Genomic DNA, 21,366 nt, shown 5'->3' with positions numbered 1-21,366 from the left:
TGCTGATGTGAATGTACTGACTTGTCCACCTTAGATCAGGGTTTGGGTATCTTATTCAATGTGTGTGTGTGTGCGCGCGCGCACGTGCGTGTGTGCGAGAGTGTGCCCGCACGCGCACACTCACACTTGCACACACTATTTTTTTCAAGACAGGGTTTTTTCCCTGTAGCTTTGGAATCTGTCCTGGAACTAGCTCTTATAGACCAGGCTGGTCTTGAACTCTAGCTCCTGAGTGCTGGGATTAAAGACACGCACCTAGAGGATAGTAAATTGTACATAATTTATTTCTGTAATTGGGGAGAGTACTGTATGCTTAACAAGACCACCTGATTTTTTTCCATTTTATTTATTTATTTATTTATTAAAGATTTCTGTCTCTTCCCCACCGCCGCCTCCCCTTTCCCTCCCCCTCCCCCAATCAAGTCCCCCTCCCTCGTCAGCCCAAAGAGCAATCAGGGTTCCCTGCCCTGTGGGAAGTCCAAAGACCACCCACCTCCATCCAAAGACCACCTGATTGACATGAAATCATTTAACAATGTAATGATAATGTGTTAATATTTATTAAATTAATAAATGTTTGCTGACAAGCATCTTAATATTTATTTGGGGATCACATAGAAAAATTGACATTTATGTGCATTTGGATATAAAAATTCAATGCCTCTGTTATTTTAAACTGTGTAATTCCCAGTCTCACTCCTTTGGAAGTTCTAGTCTGGTCCCAGGACTGTGATTGGTCATGAAAGGATGATGTGAGCGTTTTTAAGCCTTTTCCTGTGGTAATCTAAGTTTCTGGAATCAGCTCACCACCTTCCGTGTCTTCCAGATCTGTTTCTCATTCAGCTCAGACTTCATATCTAGGTCCTGATAAAGACCATGGCCTCTATACCTTGCTCAGCTTTGTCTCTACTGAGCATAGGGTCTGCAAGTTAAGTATTCTGCACCCATGCTGTGCCTGACTCCCATTACTAAGTGGATTAGAGAATCAATGAATTCTGCTTCCTTTTGCAGGGCTCTTTAGAGCTCTTTCTCTTCCTATCTTTTATGCAAGAAAGCTAGTTGTGTTCACACATGGATTGAATACAAAGAGATGTAATGAGTTGCTGATTTGATGGAATTTATAATCTAGTCGGTGAGTCAGGACAGAAACATAATGCAATAAAGTGATAAATGCTCATGGGGCTTAAATATGATTTATTTCTACTGGACTGATTAGGTAATAGTTTTTGAGCACTTCAGCTTTATTTTGAAGCAAGGATAGGGTTAGAGAACAAGAAATTTCAGGCAGGGAAACCTATGTGAGCAGACAGCATATTGGTTTATAAGAAACTAAAGCCAAATTGTGAGTTCTCGTTCAGTGTTGTTATTTTAACCTATTTTTGCGGTTCTTTATAGTTCTCTATATATACTCATTCTTTTTTTTGACAAAGGTATTATTTGTGATGTTAGGAAAGCAAGGTTATTTTTTTCCAGCCTCATCCTGTTTAGTAAGCCAAGAGCTGAGACTGTTAGCTCTTCCCCCCCTCCCCGGCGGACATCTTTATTAATAGATCATCAACTTCTCCAAACCTACAGCTGGAATTTCATCTTATTTCCATGCTGAGTCATGAACAGTGACAAAGCCAACCAGAGGCTACTCGAAGAGGACTAAGCTTTCATAGCTCACTTTCTTCTACAGGCAGAATAGAAATAGATGCACTCTAGAATGCACCATGGCTTTAGTCACTATGGAATTTAAATGGGATCTTGAAGAATGTAGACAAATCCCGATGAAGGAAGGACGAGCTGAGATGCTGTGCAACTGTTTAAGGGTTCCTGGTGCTGCATCTCGGTCACTAGCTGAATCTTGTACTAACACCAAATGGAGATGCGGAAAACACACTAAGTTGACTTAGGGGTTGTGCACAGGAACCAAAAGGCAGGAAAATACTAAACATTGCTGAGAGCATCCACCCCAGGAAGGACTTTACCTTCCAGGAGCTCTAGACTGGCACCACCCCCAGTGCTCACATGGCTGACTTTATCATACAGAGAAGTTCCGATCTCCATGTTGTTGAGCACCTTAAGGAAGGTAAAAGCCATTCCACCGCCAATGATCATCTCATTGACTTTGTCCAGCATATTCTTGATCAGCTGGATCTTGTCTGCAACTTTAGCTCCTCCCAATATTGCCAGGAAGGGTCGTTCAGGACTCTCCAAAGCTTTGGCAAAGTAGTTCAGCTCCTTCTTCATCAAAAATCCACCGGCCTTCTGTGGCAGATTCACACCCACCATGGAGCTGTGGGCTCGGTGTGCAGTACCAAAAGCATCATTGACATAGACATCCCCAAGTTTGGACAGTGAGGCTCGGAAAGCATCAATTTTGGCTGGTTCAGCTTTAATCTTGTTCCCAGAAGCATCCTTTCCCTTCCCTTCTTCCTCCACATGAAAGCGGAGGTTCTCCAGTAGGATGACAGTGCCAGCTGCTGGGTTGGCACAGGCATTCTCAACTTCTGGGCCCACACAATCCTTTAAGAAGAGAACATCCTTGCCCAGCAGAGACTTGAGTTCTGCCGCAACTGGCTCTAAGGAGTACTTGTCAGGCATGGGAACACCATCAGGTCGGCCCAAGTGGCTCATAAGGACAACTGACTTGGCTCCATTGTCCAAGCAGAATTTGATGCTTGGGACAGCAGCCTTGATCCTTTGGTTATTTGTTATCTGGTTGTTCTTCATAGGAACATTGAAGTCCACCCTCATCACGACCCGCTTTCCCTTCACGTCCAGTTTGTCCAAAGTCAGCTTGTTAGAAAGCGACATTTTGGCAACGCGGGAGGATCAAGAGGCTCGGTCCTGAGGAAGAGGAGCGACTGTTAGCTCTTTGCGAACCTCCATGGCTCCTTTTTCCTTCTACCAGGTCACGTACAGTTTTCCATTGAAGTTACTTCCTACCTGTCCAATGACCAAGGGAGATTATTTTTAAAAGAAAAGTATAATCTATGAATATGAAACAAAGCAGAACTTGTTGATACCTTACATACTTACATATGTATGTAGTTTTCAAACCAGAGGCGTGGTGAAGGGTAGGAAGGGAAAGAGGAGGAGAATTAGCTCACATTTATTTGGTACTTTCCTTGTATGAGACACTGTCATGGCCTTATATATTTTAACATATTCAATACTTACAACATTCCTATAGAGCTATATTACTCTGAGGTATGGCTAGTATCTCGGAACAATAGGTGATGAAGTAAGGATGTAAACACTGGTTGTCCAGTTAAGTAGCTCGTTCATGGTGGCTAGTCATGTGGGCTCTGCATTCTGTGTGGTCCTGCTTTGACCGCTTTGGCCTGGTTTGGCCTATTCAGGAATGCTTCAGCTTCTTCATATGTTGAGAATGAAGGTACTAATAGCACGTCCCTCTGGGCTGTGTGATGGTTAATTGAAAAGGATGCTTGTAATGTTTTTGCTATAACATTAACATCTTTTTCATTCTGCTCTGACTGGTTGAGGATAGAATCACTATTACTTGTTCTTAAAGTGGGGGTTTCTAATAGCCTTAAAGAAATTCTTGTCTTGGAGGAAAATATTGTTTCCTTGGATTAGGTTGTATGAAGTAGAATGCTTTTGATTGTACTTTCTGTTTGTCTAAATACTTAGTTAGGTTTTAAAATATGCTACTTAATTACTGACTCATTGATAAGAAGTAATGCTCTATTATATTAATATTTTCCCCTGAATATAAAGTTTTTGTTTTATAGGTTGTACAATTAGCATTTTACTACATTAATACAATCCATCACAATAAAATGAAGTACATGCAAAACCTGAAAACATGATCCTAAGAAATCAAACTACTCTGAGCTCCGATAGAAGCAGCAGATTGCTGTGACTTCTCAGTTGTGCATATTACAGACATTCTGAAGTATTAATATTCATAGACATCAACCTGCAGAGTTGTGGAATTTTTGGATGGAAGTTTATGTCATAATATCATTTAGTATATATTTAAGTCATCCCAATTGATTTCTGGATATATGCTTTATTATGAATGTAAGATAGTCAGCAAATAGAAATGAAGGGGAAACATATCACTTTATTATGTAAACATAAAATATTTGATCTATTTGTTTGGTAGTATTTAAATATCAAATGATGTTTACTAACAATGGTCTTTCAATGTAGTAAGGAGCCGTTTATTTGTCCCGGCTGCCCAGAACCGAAATAATCACACAGAAACTATATTAATTAAATCACTGCTTGGCCCATTAGCTCTAGCTTCTTATTGGATAACTCTTATATATTAATTTAACCCATTTCTGTTAATTTGTGTATCACCATGTGGTTATGGCTTATTGGATAAAGTTCCGGCGTCTTCTCTGGCAGGGCTACATGACTTCTCTCTGACTTTGCCTTCTTTCTCCCAGCATTCAGTTTTGTTTTTTCCGCCTATCTAACTTCTGCCCTGCTATAGGTCCAATGCAGTTTCTTTATTCATTAATAGTAATCATAGCATACAGAGGGAAATCCCATATCATTTCAAAGCTAAGTTAACTTTAAAAGTTTTAAGGTTGTGCTAGATTAGTCTATATATTGTCATCTAAAATAGTCAAGTAAAATTTGAAAGATGCTGCCTTGGTTTCTTTTCCTGTTGCTGTGTTAAAACAGTCTGACAAAAGCCACTCAAGTCAGGCAGCTTCAGCTTGAAGCAGCTGGTCAAGGAAAAGTAATAGATTAATTTCCTGAGGTATATCGTTAGCCTTTCTTCTCCATCTCTATAGTGTGATTAAAATACAATTGAACTATTTTGAGTGTGATCTTAGATTTATTCATAGTATAAATTATTACCTCTGTCCACCTCTGTATCTCTTTTTCTTTTGTAAAACTGAGACACTATACCCATAAACCATCTGGCAATTAAAAAAATTTAAAAATCACTCTCCATATCCAAACTTCTGCTACCATTTTACTCAATGCCATCATTGTTTTGACTGCTTTATGTATCTCCTATAAAATATAATTTTTAGTGGATTTTTAGTACAGTGACCTCAGAGTTAATTTTATATAATGTTGTAGTCATAATTTCCTTTCTTTTTGACTATTTCACTGTATTATTATTTTGTAAATTATTTTTTATTTTTATGTGTATGGAAGTTTTACCTTTATGTATGTGTTTGCATCACAAGCATATAATATCCACAAAGAACAGGAGAAGGTGTCTTATCCCCTTGGACTAGAGTTACAGATGGCTGTGGTCACTAGAAATTGAACCTGTATCCTCTGGAAGTGCAGCCAGAGCTCTTAACTACTGAGACATCTCTCCAGTCCGGTCCCCAAATAGTGCAATTCCTTGTTGTTTTTAAGAAAGTGTCTCATTTATGTAGCTTTGGCTGACCTTGAACTCACTATATACACAGACCCCTGAGTTATAGAATTAAAGCTGTACACCAAAAGGCCCAGCCTATTTCCCTGTATTATATACTGCTGTTTACTTATTAATTCATTTGTCAATAGACTTGAGTTACTTTCTAGTTTTAGTTACTATGAATAATACTGCTAAATAACATGGGTGTCCATATTTTTTTTTTTTAGATTTGCTTTCAGTTCTTCTGTGTGTTAACTCTGAAGTGAAATTGCAGGATGTTACAGTAATTTTGTTATATTTTTTAAGGAATTGGCATATGATTTTCCATGGTGGTTGTATGGTTTTATAGCTCTATAATCATTGTACAAAATCTCCAGTGTTACTGCATCTTTACCAGCCTGCTTAGCTTTGTTTCTTTGATGGTTGCTACTGGTAGGAGTAATGTCACATATCACTGAGGTTTAGCTTTTCATCCCAGTGTTTTTGTGATGTTTGTTGCCTTTTCATGTGCTTACCAATTTCATGCAGTCTTTGGACTATGTTCCCCCAACGTCCTTGCTCAGTTTTGAATTTAGATTTTGCTGCTGAGTTCCAGAACTCAGTATCTATGTGGATTTTAATCTCCCAGCAGGTGTACAGTTTACTGTGAGTTGTTGCTTTCCCCTACTGAAGAGTCTTTTTAAGTTATTATCACCTATTAGTCTGTTTTTTTTTCTTTTTACTTATACCTTTGGAATCACACTCAGCAAATCTTTGCCAAAATCTACTTGCCATAGAACATTGTCCTGGGCCACCCTCTGAGAGCATTATAGCTTTTGGCTTTACCTATGGGTACATCTTTTACCCATTTTTACTTTATTTTGATATATGGTATTTAGTAAGGCTCTAATTTCAGTTTTTCTGCATGCATCAAGTTTCTCTAGAACTATTGTTGAAAATAGTATGTTCCCCCCACCTGTAATGGTCCTGACACAGTGTCAAAAATGGTATTTTACATCATGTAAACAACAAAACATGCCAGGCAATGGTGGCACATGCCTTTAATCCCAGTGTTTGGGAGGCAGAAACAGATGGATATCGGTGAATTTGAGCTCATCCTGGTCTACAGAACGAGTTCCAGGACAGCCAGGGCTGTTATACAGAGAAACCTTATCTTGAAATCAAATCAAAACAAAACAAACCACATTTATAGACTAAAATTATAGCTTGGATGCCTTGTATGTGCCTCATTGTAGATATACTTTTTTGGGGGGGGCACCAACTCACACACACACACAAAACTGACACAAAGACTTATTATTAGTTACAAAAACTTGACCTATAGCTTAGGCTTGTCCCACTAGCTCTTATAACTTAAGACATAGTTAATTACTGTTTTTATTAATTTACATGTTGCTATGACCTGTGACTTTTATCTCTCCTCTTGTATGTCTGTTCCCTCTGCCTCCACTGGTGACTCTGCCTTTCTATTTCACAAGCCCTGTCTGTTCAGAAGTCTCTGCTATTCCTCCTGACTAACTACTGGTCATTTAGCTTTTTATTAAACCAATCACAGTGATATATCTTCACACAGTATAAAGGAATATTTCACAACATTTCCCCATTTTTGTCTAAAAAAAGGAACTACTCTAACAGTAAAACTATATACAATAAGAATAACTATCAGGTAAGAATTATATTTACAATATCCAGTCCATTTGTATTTAGCAAATTTGGAGAAAGTACTATGTTATCTATCCTATTTTGGTGAGTCAAAAATTTTGTACCTAATTTACTTTTTATCATAGGTCGTATTAGCAACTTAAAATATTTTTTATACTTTAAACACAACTTAAGCTTTTGTCTTTCAACCTAGTACACTTTATATCCTTTTGTAAGTCTTTTTTTTTTTAAAATTTGGTAACAAAGAAAACTATAGCTACTCATTTTAAACTCCATTGGAGACCAGAGAATAATAAAATATTACTTGAATAAACAGAAAGTTCAGAACAAGCAACTTCCAAATCTATAGAGATGATAGAGACATCTGCCTGCCTGGACAATCACCCCAAGATTCCTCTGTAATACTGAGGCACCCATCTTTAGCCTATATGCCTAGAATATCTGACAGACATTTTTCGTAAAACAGGAATTTTGAAAGATTATCTTACCTTGTCTTGTCAAAGTTCAGCATTGCTTTCTTTTGGTGTCCTGCTTGTTCAGTTTGTATAGCATACTGTCAATAGTTGAAGTAAGGGTGGGTTCTTGCCCAAATGGCTAACTTTTGCCAAAAAGAAGCAAATTCCATATAGAGACTCTTTGATGTCCATTATCTTTTTATAAAGTAGATTGGTGCTACAAGGAGCAGATGTGTGTCTCATTGTTATGAAAAGCCTTATGTTATTAAAACAACTTAAACGCCTCATTTTCTAGGTTTTTTAATTGTTTGAAGACCATCTATCTATTTAAAATATATCTGTTTGACCTTGAAAAAAATACCTAACATGACTGTTTGTTTGTATTTCTTGAATATCTTAAATAAAGGATAAAACTTTGCATAACCTTTTTAAATGGCCTGCATAGGTACAATACTTTAAGCCAAAGTAGAAACATAAATACAGTATAATAAAATAACCTTAAATTTGTATCAATATACAAAAATTCATACTAATGTAAACTATTCAAGACCAGTGATTATTTAAAAGTAGACTCAACAATCGACCCTTTATTCCATCATTTTTATACTATATCCCACATTTTCCCTTCAGAAAGAGATCCCTGAATCTAATCTCCTTTGTTTAGGTTTTTTTCCTGACCATAACCAGTAACAATTTGTAACCAACCCTTCTCAACAATAACAAACATTTATAACCCATTAAATGGCCACATATTTTCCACCCCACTTCTTGGAATTTTGGGTGTTGTATTCTCTAGATTGCTTCCTGTTTTGGGGGATCCTGGCATCTTTAGGAGACCCTGAAAAAAATTAAGATAATGGCCAAATTCTGGGGAAGCTATCTGTTGTCCAGTCTCTGTGTGGTAGGATAATGTAAGATTTATCTGAAATTCTGGCTAGAATAGCCTATGGGGTAGATTATATATCTCATCCAGCAGTCTTAAAGCTGTTCTAGATGCAGAACTCTGAGATAACTGTAGCAGAGTCACTCTGAGGGGCTGGACCACCTAGTTTCATTGGTGCCTGATCCCTTTGCTCTGAAAACACAAAAAACTTTTAAAGGTAATATACATATTTGCATTAACACAATTATGGAATATTCTGTGTGCACAAATAAGTTAAAAATGATTTTTTTGTTCTATGTTTGAGCAGGTAAAAGGCTGTATAGCCAAACTGTATTATAAATCTCCATTCATGCCAGTATGAAAGGATAGCATGTAAAAATAAGTCATGAGGATTCTGTAGCCAACAAGAGTTATCATGTCTCATCTCATCTCTGAGATTTTCTCATGCAGAGGGGTCAACTTACACATCACCTATCCTGTAGTCTTTCTTTGCTTCCTCAACCATGTCTGTAGCCAAGATACTCATGAGGTCTCCTCTAGTCAAATCTGATCTCTATCAACCTTGAATGAATCCTCAACTTTTTTTTCTCTTTTGGAACCAAAGGATAACCTCTTCCCCAATGCCATGTATTTTTTGACTTATATTTTGAAATTCAGACATTTTAAAAATTTATAGGTTTGTTTAATTTAGCAGCTTTTATAATCCAATGTCTCTTAGCATTGATTATTTGCTTATTAGCAATAAAAAATTTAAAGTAAAAATATTCCACATAGGGTCTAGACTTTATATATTTCCTGTGTTTATGTCTTATCTTTTTATATTATTTTATTCTCTCTTTAAAGACTTTGTGATATATTCATAAACTTTATTTTTTCTATATCTGTCTATGGCCATTTTCTTTTTAAAAAATACCTATGCATATTTTTTAAATCCACTGTAACCTGTTTAGAGGTTTTCCCCCCATCTAGATCTGTCTTTACTAAGCATTTGCAGCATTCTCTAATCTCTTGAGATACATTTTAAACTTCTGTGTGACTCAACTCAACATGCTTGTGACTGGCTCCAGCTGGTAGGCAATTGCCAGTAGCCACGTCTCTGTACACTGCCAAGCCATCTGTACACTGCCAAGCCAACCCAAGAGACCATGGTCACCAGGAATCTGTGTGTGACGCCATGTTCTGGACTTCTTTTTTAAGGCTTGAGAAAGCCTTATGTGGTTATACGTGGCCCCATGTTGGGTGCCATGTGTAGATGAACTTTTCTTTGGGCCACCATCTCACACACACACACAAAATCCACATGGAGACATTGTTAATTATAAAAGCTCAGCCTATAGCTTCGGCTTGTCCCACTAGTTATTATAACTTAAATTAAGCCATTTATCATTTATATTAATCTACACAAATATATATATATATCTTGTGGCTTTTCCCTCTCCTCCTACATGCTTATTCTCTCTGACTCTGCTAGCAACTTTACATTTTTTCTTCCTATTGCTCTGTCTGTCCAGAAGTTCCTGCTATAGCTTCTGTCTAGCAACTCTGTTCTATCATTTTATACCTTTCAAAATGGCTAAGATAAAAAAAAAACTGATGACAGCTTATGTTGGTGAAAATGTGGAGTAAGGAGAACAGTCCTCCACTGCTGATGGGAGTGCAAACTAGCCACTTTGGAAATTGGGAATCAATCTAACTCAAGACCCAGCTATACCAAATTTGGGCCTATACCCAAAGGATGTGCAATGATACCACAAGAACACTTGCTCAACTATGTTCATAACAGTGTTATTCATAATAGTCAAAACCTGGAAACAACTAAAGAATGGATAAGAAAAATGTGGTACATTTACATTCAGAAAGACAAGCATGATATGTACTCATTCTTAGGTGGTTATTAGAAGTAAAGTATAGGATATCCAACCTACAACCCATGGCCCCAGATAGTCTAGTTAACAAGGGGGCCTCCTTCTGCCAGTAGCCTTTAAGAGGCTAGACCAGGTTGAGGCATGGCTTTGGGTACCAAAAACCATGGTTCTTCCCCACTCCATCCTCTCTTCCCGTGCTCCACACTTGGAGGTTGGACCCTTATTCCTGTTCTGGAGATTCAGACTTCACAAAAGGCAATGGTAAAAAAAAATGGAAACGATTGTGGAAATTATGACAAGAACTGCTTCTCCAGCAAGTCATGGAAGGTACAAGAACAGGATTTAGCCTCTCTAGTACAGGTCAAAATCAGGAATGATCTACCCATAGTTTGAACTGCTTATCTGGTAATCTTCTCTGAGAAGCCATCTGGTACAAAGTACTAAGGTAGTCAAAGACTATAAATGTCAACCTATAGGTATGAGCAATCTAATTTAAGCAAGCAATAGTATCTTATTCCTTGCACTCACCATTTGTTAGGAGGAAATAGTGAAACTGTGGGCTCCAAGGATTAAGACTACCCCATACAATTGGCTTCAAGTAGTCTCAACAGCCCTAGAAGATGGACCCCAGTTGCTATGAAAATACTATTGATGAGAAGATGCAAAAATTTTAGAAAAACAGGGGAAAGCAAAAGGATTTGAGAGTTCCCCAAATCAAATCCTTGGTGAGGGCTATTACTCTGATCCTCAGGAACAGGCTCTCTATGATGAACACACCTTGTTCCTATGCAGCACAGCAGCTTGAAATGCTTGCAACAGGATTCAGAAATCAGGAAAGAGAATTGAATCATATACCAGGGTTAAACAGTGCCAGAGAAAACCCTTTAGTAACTTTTTTACAAAGATTAACTGAGGCTGTACAAGAAGGAGTAACAGATCCAGAAGCTAGATTGTACTTATTGAATATCTGGCTTTTGAAAATCCCAACTCAGAATGCAAAAAGATACTTGAGCCTTTAAAAATCAGATCAGCAACAATAGATGAATGAACCTTACATACAGTGAATGTTGAGAAATTTGACTATAGTACTGAGGCTTGGGTAGGAGAAGAAATCTCCAGTGGTATGAGGAGGCACCAAAATGCCAAATGTTTTAATTGAGATAGAATAGTACATTTGAGGAGGGACTGTAGGGAAGGAATCCTAGTAATATGTCTCCTCTGGGAATGGCAAGAATAAATGGTCTCAATCATCTGTAATATGTAGGAGATGTGGCAAAGGTTGACATTGGACCAATGAATATAGATCAAAGAAAGCCAGACAAGGCAACCTGATACCATCAGGAAACTCCTTGGGGGAGGCTCTTGTAGGTCCCCATGTCAAAAGTGGTCCAGTTTTTCCCAGTCACTGTGGAGAATATGTCTCACCAGGAAAATTAAACAACCCAGTGCCTACTGTAAAAAAAATTCTGTTCTGGATGTTCATGGAATAGACATAGAGGATGAGTCAAAAACTCCAGTAGGAAATAGGAAACGTTCATTTTGGCAGACTTCTATAAATGATCAAATACCAAAGCTAAGAGTGCATGTAAATAACATTGTAATTGAAAGATTACTAGATACAGGTGTGGCTGTGACTATCATTGCTCTAGAATCTTGGCATCTGAATTGGTCTCTTCAAGAGACAGATGTCCAGTTCCTAAGAACTGGAACCCTATCGCAAGTGAAACAAAGCATGAGATAGGTTGAATGCATAGGGCCAGAAGAACAGAGAGGAAGGCTGAGGACATATGTAGCTAATATTGCAGTGAATTTATGGGGTTGTGACCGATTGCAGCAATGGAATATCCAGATTAATATTCCTGAAGTCCCCAAAACTCATGTTTCTGAGAAGGATATTATAATGTACTGTACACAAAGGTCACCAGCCATTCAGGCTGTACAAGAACACATAGCAACTAGCAAATCTTCAGAGGTACTAACAGCCCTGCCTTTAAAATGGTTACAGGAGCAACTAGATGCCCACCATATTGAAGAATCAATTAGCCCTTGGAATTTTCCTGTATTTGTTGTTAAAAAGAAATCTGGAAAATGGAGAATGGTGACAAATCTAAGAGCAGTCAAAAATGTTATTCAACCTATGGGCTCTCTACAGTCTGGAATTTCTCTGCTTTCTCTATTACCAAAAGGATGGTCTTTAATAGTTACTGATTTAAAAGATTATTTCATCACTATACTTTTAGAAGAAGAGGACAGAGAAAAATTTGTCTACACAGTGCCTACTTATAATAATTCTCAGCCTACTAGGAGATACTAGTGGACCTCCTCCCTGAGGGAATGCTCAATACCCTCACCCTGTGCCAATACTTTGTAAGTTAGCCATTGAAAATAATATGTAAGCAATTGCCTAAATCTATAATCTACCATTACATGGATGACATTTTGCTATCTGATTTAAATGCAGATACTTTAGAAAGGATGTTTGAAAAAGTCAGGAAAGTTTTGCCTAAACAGGGATTAAACAAATTTCTCTTGAAAAAATACAGAGAGGAGATTCTGTCAATTACTTAGATTATAAAATAGGTTTACAGAAAATTAGAATACAGAAAGCTCAAATTAGTAGAGTCTGATTGTGGACTCTTAATGACTTTTAAAGATTGTTAGGAGACATTTCCATTCTACGATAAGCTGTTGGGATAACACCTGATCTAATAATTGATTTAAACAAAACCTTAAATGGTGACAGAGACTTAAATAGTTACAGGGAATTAACATCTGAAGCTGAGAAAGAATTAACAGTTGTTGAAGAGAAATTTCAGGAGGATCATGGTGATAAGGTGGATCCAGATCTTAATTGCATTCTAGTCATATTGCCTTCCAGAGTTTTCCCTATGGGAATTTTAATGCAGAGGGAAGCTATCCTCTTAGAATGGATCTTTTTGCCACATAAACCAAATAAAAAATTAAAAACTTATATGGAAAAGGTCTCTGAATTAATTATAAAAGGAAAATTGAGACTTTGTCAATTAGCAGGTATAGATCCAGCAGAGATGATAGTGCCTTTTACTACTGATGAAGTTAAAATATTATGGGAAGACAATGAACCCTGGCAAGAGCTTATGCTAATTTTTTAGAGAGATTAAGAGCGATTGTCTCAAAACAATAGATTTAACCTTATAAAGAGAACTTCTTGGATTCTTCCTTGAATTGTACATGATGCTCCAATAACTAGAGCCTGAACATTCTATACTAATGCAAATAAATCAGGACAGGCAGGATACAAATCAGAAGGATTAAGTAGGATGGAACAAAGCCCTTATAATTCTGTCTAAAAGGCAGAACTATATGCTATTTTCCTGGTACTACGGGATTTTAAAGAACCTCCTAAAATCATTAACCTAGTTAATGATTTGCAATATGCAGAAAGCGTTTTCTTGTATATTAAAACCACTGAATTTATGACAGCTGATAGAGAATTGACTTCATTATTCATTCAGGTTCCAGATATAATCAGGAATAGGCTTTGTCTCATATATGTAACATACATCCTATCCCAAACAGGACTTCCTGGTTCTCTAGCACAAGGTGATGTGGGAGTGTCATATATCAATCTGTTGATTTCATTGGTTAAGCAATAAAGAAACTCCTTGTCCCTGATAGGTTAAAACATAGGTGGGAGGAGTAAACAGAATAGGATGCTGGGAGGAAGAGGAAGTGAGCTCAGACTTGACAGCTCTGCTCTCTGGAGCAGAGAAGCCAGGCTCTGCTCTCCCAGGCAGCTCCGACTCAGGATGGACGTAGACTAGAATCTTCCCGGTAAGCGCACCTTGGGGTGCTTACACACATTATTAGAAATGGGCTAGTCCAGGTGCGAGAATTAGCCTAGAAGAGGCTAGATAGAAATGGGCCAAGCAGTGCTTAAATGAATACAGTTTGTGTGTTGTTATTTCGGGGCGTAAGCTAGCAGGCGGCCGGGGTGCTGGGGACGCAGCCCCGCCGCTCGTATTTCAACAACAAGGTAATACAGAAATTGATCTATAATTGATTGTAAGTGTTCTACAGCCTCAGAATTTCATAAAAAACATCATCTCAATAGTAAAGGTTTAAACAAAGAGTTTTCTATTACGTGGCAACAGGCTAAGGAGATTATAAAGAGATGTCCTACTTACTCTTTCTATAATTAAATACCGTTACCTGCAGGGAGTAACCCAAATGGTACTCAAAGGAATGAAATCTGGCAGATGGATGTGTTCCACTTTACAGAATTGGAAAAATTAAAATATATACACCACACCATTGACACTTATTCAGGTTTTCAATGGGCACCTGCCTTGAGCTCAGAAATGGCTGATTCAGTAATTATACATTTATTTGAAGTTATAGGTATCATGGGTATACCTTCACAAATAAAGACAGATAATGGTTTAGCATATGTCTCTAAGAAAATAAAAGTTTTTTTCTTATTATAATATAAAGCATATTATAGGTATACCAAATAATCTTACAGGTCAGGCAGTTATAGAAAGATCAAATTGAACTACATAGGATATGTTAAACAAACAGAAAGGGATGGAAAATACCTCCAAAAATAGATAGCATAATACTTTATTAACCTTAAATTTTTTAATGCTAATGAGAAACGAACAATGGCAGCTTAGAGACACTTGATAATAGAAAAAAACCTCTGAATTAAATCTGGTGGTATATTTTAAGGATGTGTTGACCTCAGAATGAAAACCAGTAGATGTGCTACATTGGGGAAGGGGCTTCTCTCTTGTTTCCACAGGAGAAGAAAAGCTATGGATACCATCAAAATTAATAAAGATTCAATTTGAAAAGTAGAATCCTCTTGAGATAGAGAAATGATAGCTCATCCTCAGAGGTGACAATCATACAGGTCGTAAAGAAACCTTATGAGGGTTGGGACAGGGTTCTGTTCTTGTCTTTGCAAGAAAATACACATCCTCAAAAAGTCAAGAGACCCTGGGCATTTAGATGCCTAAAGAAGAAAAAAAAAATAACTATTCAGAAAGGATCACCAAGCAAAACAGAATATGACTTATGAGGACAGGTCATCTGAAGTTTAAAAATTCATTATATGTATATGTGTATCTGTCTGTCTGTCTGTCTGTCTATCTGGTTTTGGAGTTGGACAATGGCTATTATTCTCTAAATCCAAGCATTTGTTAAAAGAAAAAGATCAGAGTTTCTGTCTCATGTCAGGAGGCATCTAGTATGGGACAGAAATAAAGATTTGAGGAAAAATTTTACTTTTCTCCATACCTATTTTGTCTATATTGTATCTTTCATTCAATATATGTCTATATGGATAATGTTTGTGTTTTCCACAATGAACAGTAGATTTTCCTGCAGTAATCTTTGAAGTTTTCAGGAATAAGATGGGACCCCAAACAATGACTCCACCAGGTTGATATGACGTCATGATGCTGATAGTGCTACTATGAAACTGGTTTTGGGGTACCAGCTGGTCAAGATGGTTCCAATGTGGTTCGCTGAAATGGTGCCCCTTCTTACAATGTTCTGGCCAGAACTCCAAATATAAACTTCAGACAAAACCCTATCTACTACTCAGAGACCATTTGCAATTATACCAGACAGTAATCTTGAAACTTAACCATCATTTTAGTTTTACAGGATCCCATAGAATGAACTTTGTCCCCATGACAGCTGGAAGTAATTCTAGAAGATGATGGCCCTTCTCCCAACAAAGTTTGTCCTCAGGGTGAAGGACATCATTTAGGGGTTGATCATTAATTGTATAGGGTTAGGAGTTGGAGTGGAAATTATGTAGGCTTAGAGATCTCTTTGGGGGAAAATTGAATGGAATAATAGGTAGAGTAGTGTGAGCTTACTCACACTGATAGTAATAATAGTGAGCAATAGAGTGAATATTTGTGAGCTATTATTTATAGACAATTTACATTGGTATAGATTCTCATATATTGATATAAATTCAAATTATATTTGTTATATTGAATATGCTCCTATTTCTGTATTCAATATTTATATACCTATGCAAATTACTTTGTCAGATAGTATGCATGCATGTTTCTACTTCTGTTTAAGACATTTTGTATATAGATACAATTTTTAGGATATATTTATCTTATTGCATTAAACATTTCTATCTCTGATCAAGGTACTTATACATTGCTTACATTTTGAGGTCATTGATATCATTTGCTGCACAGTTTTTTAAAGATTGTTTAATATTCTAATATGAAGTCTTTGTCTTTAAGTTATGCTGTAACATGAGGGCCTACTTGTTGGGGATTTTGTCCTGCCCAGTTTCTACAGCCGGTAAGCCCTAAAGAAAATCACACAGAGGTCTACATAAGTTATAAATTGATTGGCCCATTAGCTCAGGATTCTTATTAACTCTTGTAACTTATATTAACCCATTATTCTTATTTATGTTAGCCACATGGCTCAGTACCTTTTTCAGTGGGGCAGGTCACATCCTGCTTCTTTGGTGTCTGGACAGGACAGGAGAGGGAGCTTCCTCCTTCCCAGAATACTCCTGTTCTCATTACCCCACCTCTACTTCCAGTCTGGTTGTCCTGCCTATACTTTCTGCCTGGCTACTGGCCAATCAGCATTTATTTAAAACATAATTGACAGAATACAATTGTCCCAAACCATTATACAGGTATTAAGTATCATAGGTCAATAGTTATTCATGTTTGTCATACTTATAGTTAGACTAATCAGGTTTTTTTTTAGATACATAAAGATTGTAGTCTCCATAGATAGATAGATAATCTTCAACCACTTCAAAGAACTATAGAACATGGCATTTAAATAAATTATGGTTCTGTTGACGTGAGACACAATTTGCTCCTGGCAGCACCAAACTATTCCCAAGAGAATGTTGAGCACTGAAGACACTCCACTTGGAGCTTGTTTTCTTCTTGGCCTTTGGGCAAGTAACTGCCCATGCCTCAACCACTGACAAAATGCATGGTGTCTGGAATGGACAAGCAAGATACAAGAGAAAGTGCTGCCATGCCTTGCCAAGACAGGGTGAGACAGTTTTGAAAATTTTTCCTGCCTCTGAAAATGGTCTGTTGGTTACTCTAGGCCTTAGCCAAAGTTGGTTGCTTCAACATTGCAAATGAGACTTTGAGTGATTGCCTAGGTAGCCAGTTGTCTCTGTCATCTACTGCACATTTTGGAAGCTGTTTGGTTGATCTTCCTGCCTACTCAAGTAATATTATCTCCCTTCTCAGGCCTTCGATGGGGTTGAAGATTAGATAGTCATAGTTACTGTCCTCTTATGATCTAGCCAAGCCATTTCTAATACAAGACTTAGACTCCTTAGGTTAGAATAATTATTGAAACATTTAGCATGTTGCTTGCTTTATATTGTTTATACTAATTTTTATACTTGATATCTGTTCTTATTGTATATAGTTCTGTATTGGGTTTAGAACTCTCTTGTTTAGACAAAAGGGGGAGGTGATGGGGAGCCTCCTTCAGCCAGTGGTCTTTGAGAGGCTGGACCAGGTTGAGGCATGGCTTTGGGTACCAAAAAGCCAGTGGTCCTGCCCACTTGCCCCCCTTCACACGCTCCACACCTGGATGTTGGACCCCCATTCCTATTCCTTGAGTTTTCCCTTTTAATAAAGAAAAAAGGGAGCTATTGTGGGATTTGGAGCTAGTGCAGGATTATTTAATTTGCATTCCCCCCACCTGATGCATTCTGCTTCAGAAGGATGCATGGATTTCCTGGGAGAGGGGAAGTAGAAAAGATCTGGGTAAACTTGAGGCAGAGGTGGAGGGACAGGAACTAGAGGGAGCAGCTTGTACAGACTGGGTGCTGGAGGTGGGTTGGAGGCAGGATGGAGGGCAAGAGTAGCAAAAGAGACGTCTTGATGGGGGAACATTTGGGGTTAGGGAGAAACCTGGTGCCAGGGAAACACCCAGGAATCCAGGAGGATGACCCCAACTAAGAGACGGTTCTGGCCACGTACTGTAAGCAGATGGTGACTTCCCTAATTGCCATCAGAGATAATCTATCCAGTAATTGATGGAAACAGAGGCAGAGATCCACAGACAAGTACTGTGCTGAGTCTTGTGGAAGAAAGGAAGAAGGGATTATACGAGTCAGGGGTGTCATAATAGGGGAACCACAGAGACAGCAGACCTGAGCTTGTGAAAACTCATGGACCAGCGCTGGACTAACAGTCAGAGAGTCTGAATGGGACTGATCCAGGCCCTCTGCATGTGTCTGACAATCGTGCAGCTTTATCTCTTAGTAAATCTTCTAACAGTGGAAGCAGTATCTGTCTCTGGTGCTTAGCTGGCTTTTGATAACCTGTTCCCCATGCTGGAATGCCTGGCCCCACCTAGACTTGAGAGAAGGAGCTTGGTCCTGCCTCAGTTTGATGCACCATGCTTTGTGCAAGCCCATGGAAGGCCTACTCCTTTCTGAGTGGAGATGGAGGAGGAGTAGATGGAAAAGGGGGATGAATTGGAGGAGAGGAGGGAGGGGAAACTGGTTGGTATTTAAAATAAATGAAAAAAGTTATTTAAATAAAAAAAATTTAAAAAACTTTAAAACTTTTTTGTCTTACACACCTTCCATCAATTTCCTCTTGATTTGCTTTTTTTCTTTGAATGGGCCATTTATTCTTGATTCTTTAGATTCCTAGTGATTTGTTGGCGTTATTGTATACCGGTCATTTGCATTTAACAGTGTAGACTCTGGAAATCAAACCCCACACCTTTTCTTGGGGTTTTCTGTACTTCGTTTTGCTTTTGCTTTTGCGGTTGTGGTTTGTTGAAATAGGAGCGGCGGGGCTGCGTCCCCAACACCCCGGCCGCTTGGCTAGCTTATGCCCGAAATAACAACACACAAACTGTATTCATTTAAGAACTGCTTGGCCCATGAACTCTAGCTTCTTATTGGCTAGCTCTTACATATTGTTCTAACCCATTTCTAATAACGTGTGTAAGCACCCCAAGGTGCGCTTACCGGGAAGATTCTAACCTATGTCCATGTTGGGTCAGAGCTTCATCGCGTGTGCCTCAGAGAGTAGAGCTATCGGGAGAGCGGAGCATGGCGTCTCTGCTCCCGAGAGCAGAGCTGTCGGCCCTCTCCGGGAGCAGAGCAGAGTCTGACCTCACTTCCTCTTCCACCCAGCATCCTATTCTGTTTACTCCTCCCACCAATGCTTTAACCTATCAGGGCCAGCCAAGCAGTTTCTTTATTGCTCAACCAATGAAATCAACAGATTGATATGACACTCCCACATCAGTGGTTGTTGTTGTAGCTGTCTCTAATGCCAAGCGTCACCATGAGGTGAGGTATAAACTGTAATTTTCTCTAATGCTTCCTAACTGAACCTGTATAACATATATGAAGAAGGTTTTGAATATTCTAGCCTTATTGGCTGACTTCAGAAAAGAATATGACTGGAGAGGTAGAAGATACCCACTTGAAACCCTCTGGTTGTCACTTCAGCAGCTGGAGGGCTGTGGAAGGTGCACAACAATAAATCCCTTCCTCTGCACTGCTGTCGAGGGCCCTGATGCTTGAAGGGGGTCTGTGCTCTATTACCACTCGAGCTGCTCCTCGAAGTTGTGCACAGGATTGGCCACGAGGACCGTTGAGGCGAATGGACAGCTGCTCAGTAAGTGCTGAAGCAGGCCAAGATGAAGCACGGCTGTCCAAGCTCCCCTGGAGGCCGACAGCCTGGAGGAGTCCAGAGGTCAAAATAGTCATGTTCTGCCAGGGCAGTCATTGTGTAGATGGTCCTTGGTGCTTTCGCCAATGATGCCTTTCCAGAATCCTCCAAGTCCTTATTTTGAGCACCACATTATGTCATCGGCAAAATGAAATGATATACATTTACTCATGGGTCTGATAGCTTTGTGTGCGAGTGTGTGTGTGTGTGTGTGTGTGCGTGAGAGAGAGAGAGAGAGAGAGAGAGAGAGAGAGCGATCACAGATACATATGTACTTCTTTAAAAATTATTTGAGATTTATTTTATGTGTATGAGTCTTTTGCTTGCATATAAATATACACATATATACATAGGTGCATACATGCATACACATATACACACATTCATCTATCTATCTATCTATCTATCTATCTATCTATCTATCTATCTATCTATCTATCTGACACACCACATGTATTCCTGGTGTCCCCAGAGGTTCGAAGATAGTGTTGGATCTTCTGTAACTGGAATTACAGATGGTTTCTCGCTACCTCATGAATGCTAGCGACCAAGCCCAAGCTCTGCAAGAACAGCAAGTTCTCTTAACCAGTGAGCCATCTTTCTGGCACAGTAGAAGTATTTTTAACAAATTATATAAGTGCTGCTAACTAATGCAAGTCACAAGTGGTAATTATTTGTGTGAGGGTACTGAAGGAGGAGCTGGCGATGAACCAGATTCTAGATTCAGATGGGTGGTTCCTAAGTTACCCACTACTGCACTCGCATTGCTCCTACCTTCAATTCAACGTGAGCTGTGCTCAGCACATGCTAGTTTTACTCAGAGGAGACACCACGGGAACACAGCTGCTTGAAGACCTGATGCTAAGAGCTTCAGAAGTCTGCGCACACTCAGACTGGCAAGTTATCGCTGGACCCCTTAGCCTGGCACTGAGTTATCTCTTCTGGGGTTAGCTCTGCGGGCGGAGGCTACAACTCCCTATCCTTTAATTAGATTCTCACCTGTGATTATGGATAGACTATTTGGAATTGAAATCACAAGCCTGCCTGAATCTCTATAGGGATCTGCATTTGAACGTCAACAATAAAAGCCCCGTCTTAAAACCATAACCCTTTGTGCTGACTTCATCATGTAGCTTTATGCTATAGGTTTGCAAAGACCATAGAGTTTATGTTTCTTTCCTTTATTTTCAGTGTAACATTTATTCTTTTCATAATCTTCAGATTCTCAGAACCCCTGAATGAAAACTGATGATATACTTAGGTCTGAACATAGAGGGAGATGAAAGAAAATATATGAACAACTCTGATCATTTTTCAAAATAGTCACAAAAATTCTACATCTTAGCCAGAAACATTTGAAAGTACAATGCATTTCATCCAAAAATGCTTTGAGTAGCTTCACAAGCTTTTCCAGAAAAATTATTGATATTCACTCAGTTTTCATCATAGA

The 21,366-nt window shown here is 38.6% G+C and overlaps 2 protein-coding genes across 2 annotated transcripts in view; one reads left to right on the top strand and one right to left on the bottom strand.

Moving 5' to 3' along the window:
- Positions 1-21,366, top strand: part of Ccdc171 (coiled-coil domain containing 171) — a 329,914-nt gene that overhangs the window by 292,900 nt on the left and 15,648 nt on the right. The window lies entirely within an intron of this gene.
- LOC126510762 (phosphoglycerate kinase 1-like) lies at positions 1,528-2,843 on the bottom strand. The gene has a single exon (XM_050157471.1). The coding sequence runs from the start codon at positions 2,797-2,799 to the stop codon at positions 1,930-1,932; it is 870 nt and encodes a 289-aa protein (XP_050013428.1). The 5' UTR covers positions 2,800-2,843; the 3' UTR covers positions 1,528-1,929.

Source organism: Alexandromys fortis, unplaced genomic scaffold, assembly GCF_014885135.2.
Source record: "Alexandromys fortis isolate MF-2015 unplaced genomic scaffold, M_Fortis_MF-2015_v1.1 scaffold_64, whole genome shotgun sequence".
NCBI classification, from domain to species: domain Eukaryota; kingdom Metazoa; phylum Chordata; class Mammalia; order Rodentia; family Cricetidae; genus Alexandromys; species Alexandromys fortis.
Note: the sequence above shows the minus strand (reverse complement) of the source record. Positions and strands in the feature narration are given on the sequence as shown.

Bases quoted from the DNA above. Each gene is read 5' to 3' on its own strand.
- LOC126510762 (XM_050157471.1), bottom strand. From the start codon at position 2,799: ATGTCGCTTTCTAACAAGCTGACTTTGGACAAACTGGACGTGAAGGGA.